Below are 2,545 nucleotides of genomic sequence, written 5' to 3' on the forward strand. Positions count from 1 at the left end.
ACCACTTGAAATCAGATGGGGAAAATGACAACAGTTGCAATAAAATTCAAAATTATCCCTCTTAAAAATATCCGGATGGGAGTATGTATCATGCCAAAAAAAAAAAACCCATCAGGCAATAAATAGCATGTGCACTGTTAAAAATATACAAATAACTATGACAAAAAGCACGTCTCACATTTGGTCTGCCGCTAAATGTAAGCCTTGCCAGGTGGGCTAGACGTGCGTCGAGTCAACCAACAGTTTTCTGTCTGTAGTCTGATTCCAGATACCGTTTCTGAGACCAGTGGTTCCCTGCTTTGTGCTATTGTCAGTTCAAACATTCCAGCCCTTCCAGAAACATCCGACTGGTACACGGGACAGCTGCCAGCTTCCGAGAGGAGAAAATAAAAGGGAAAATTAGTTCCTGTCTCCTTGGAATTCCTATCCTGAGGAGGTGCCAGAAAAGTGGAAAAGCAGTTCTGGGGAGAGGGGGTGGGCGAGTTCTCGGGGGATTAGAAAGAGAAACTGTTCTGGTGCGAGTTCACCGAAAGAGGGATGAAAGCCTGCCAATTTTCCCCCCTCACAAGAGTCTGCTGACGCCGATCTGTCTGCTGAGCGACCTGCCTCTGCTCCCACCGATGCTGCAGGCATCCAGCCCGTGGACAATCCTCCCCACGTCCTTCTCAGGCGGTCGAGGGGGGCGACCGTTAGACCCCAGCCCCTTCATGTTCTCCCCGTCACCCTCCCCACCCTCCTCCTCCTCGTCCTCCTCCTCCTCCTCCTCCACGATGGAGCACAGGCGTGTCCCGGCTCGAGGCCTGTCCGGGGGCGGCCGGTAGTGGCACTGCCCGTTCAGCAGCCTCCGGAGCGGCACGAGGGGCACGGCGTCCCCGCCTAGCGCCTGCTGCTGGCAGTGGCGGGAGTCGCTCTGGCGCTTGAGCCTCTTGAACTCGCTGAAGGCTGAGGCCGAGGTCTGGTACAGGCTGAGGGCCATGGCCCGGGCCTTCTCCGCCCGGGTGACCAGCACGGCGTGGCAGCGCAGCACCACCGCCTTGTTCTTTATCTGGTGACGGTAGACCCAGGCGAAGATCTTGGGCCGGCGGGGGTCGGCAGCGCAGTAGGTGATGCGGTGGAGGAAGTAGAGCTGGCTGGGCTTCTTGGAGCCCTTGGAGCCCTCCAGGTTCATGCGGATGCCCTGGGCCCCCACCGTCAGCTTCATCTTGGTGCTCTGGCCGCCGTAGTCGCTGCGGCTCCAGATCTTGGCCACGGCGTCGTCCGTGCAGCCCTCGCCCTTGGCCGTCAGGGTGACGGCATTGCCCAGGTAACGCACGCTGTAGGTGGGCTCCTCCTTGTTGAGCTCCACCTTCTGCCGCTTGGTACGGAAGATGGCGCCCAGCCGCTGCAGGGGCCAGTCCGGCAGGAGGTCGGGGCAGGAGCGCACCAGGGATGAGAGGATGCTGTGGTAGCTGAGCCCCACGCTCAGGCTCTTGGGCTTCCCCCGGGCCTCGTCCTCCACCAGGACAAACTTACTCCTTCTCCAGGGCAGCATGGCTGGGGCATGCGGGAGGGAAGGAGTCCCCCTACAGGCGCTGAATGATACAGAGGGACAGGGAGAGAGAGAGAGAGAGAGAGAGAGAGAGAGACTGACAGACGGAGGAAAAGCTCCGGCTCACTCACAGGCGAAAGCGCGAGTGAGAGCTGAGAGCTCCAGCCAGCTGGTTTCCTCTACTCGCTCGCTCACTCACTCGCCCGTTCGCTCGCTCCTCCTCCTCCTCCTCTCCCGCCTGCAGAACGCAGCCCAGCTCCGCGCTCCGAGCTCCGGAACCTTCTCCTTAACTCCTTCATCCCTCACCTTTTCCGGCGGCTGCTCCGCACCTCTCTTTAAAAAAAAAAAAAGCTTTTCTTCTCCCGCTGCTTGAGGAAATGAGAAGGGGGCTTTGCCTTTGGGGACTGATTCCTCTCATCGATTGAGGTGGCACAGGAGTCAGCTAGTGACACTTTTTCTCTTTTAGAAAAAGAGAAAAACCTGTAGAAAGCAGTGATATAAAAACCATCATCAGCTATCACCATGGATACAGTGTAATACCCCTGTCAATAAAAAGCTACATGAGCCTACACAATCACGAAAGCTACCAGCCGAGCACGGTCTGCCTAAATTCTGAAAGCCTGAAAAAAAAAAAAACTTTTCCAAACTGAGACCAGCATTTCTACTCAATTCTAAAAATGAGAAACTACAGTCATTACAGTTCAGAAAAGCCACCACAGCTAACTGCAATCAGAACACATTTCCTCAGCCCGTAATGGATTTCAAAGTATGCTTAACGCCCCCACCTAAGTGCTGATATTATATAACGCTAGAATCTGTCATTCGACTTTCCCACAGAGGAGAACTCCTACTGTAAAACAAGCCTTCCTCTACTTCATAGTGCATCTATGAATCATTGTTAGATTGGCCCCTTTGTTCCACCTTTCTGTATTTCTTCAGTGTTATGAAGTCATAAATAAAAACCAAACAAACAGTATGGCAGGAAGTGCACAACTTTAAGTGTCACATTCTAGCTGT

General features: G+C 54.2%; 1 protein-coding gene across 1 annotated transcript; it reads right to left on the bottom strand.

The window, feature by feature from the left end:
* Nucleotides 1–562: 562 nt before the first annotated feature.
* On the bottom strand, nucleotides 563–1,936 carry LOC133139487 (protein FAM43B-like). Its single transcript, XM_061259067.1, has one exon. The coding sequence runs from the start codon at nucleotides 1,529–1,531 to the stop codon at nucleotides 563–565; it is 969 nt and encodes a 322-aa protein (XP_061115051.1). The 5' UTR covers nucleotides 1,532–1,936.
* Between the last annotated feature and the right edge of the window lie 609 nt (nucleotides 1,937–2,545).

The sequence above is a fragment of the Conger conger genome, chromosome 10 (assembly GCF_963514075.1).
Source record: "Conger conger chromosome 10, fConCon1.1, whole genome shotgun sequence".
In the NCBI taxonomy this organism is placed as follows: Eukaryota; Metazoa; Chordata; class Actinopteri; order Anguilliformes; family Congridae; genus Conger; species Conger conger.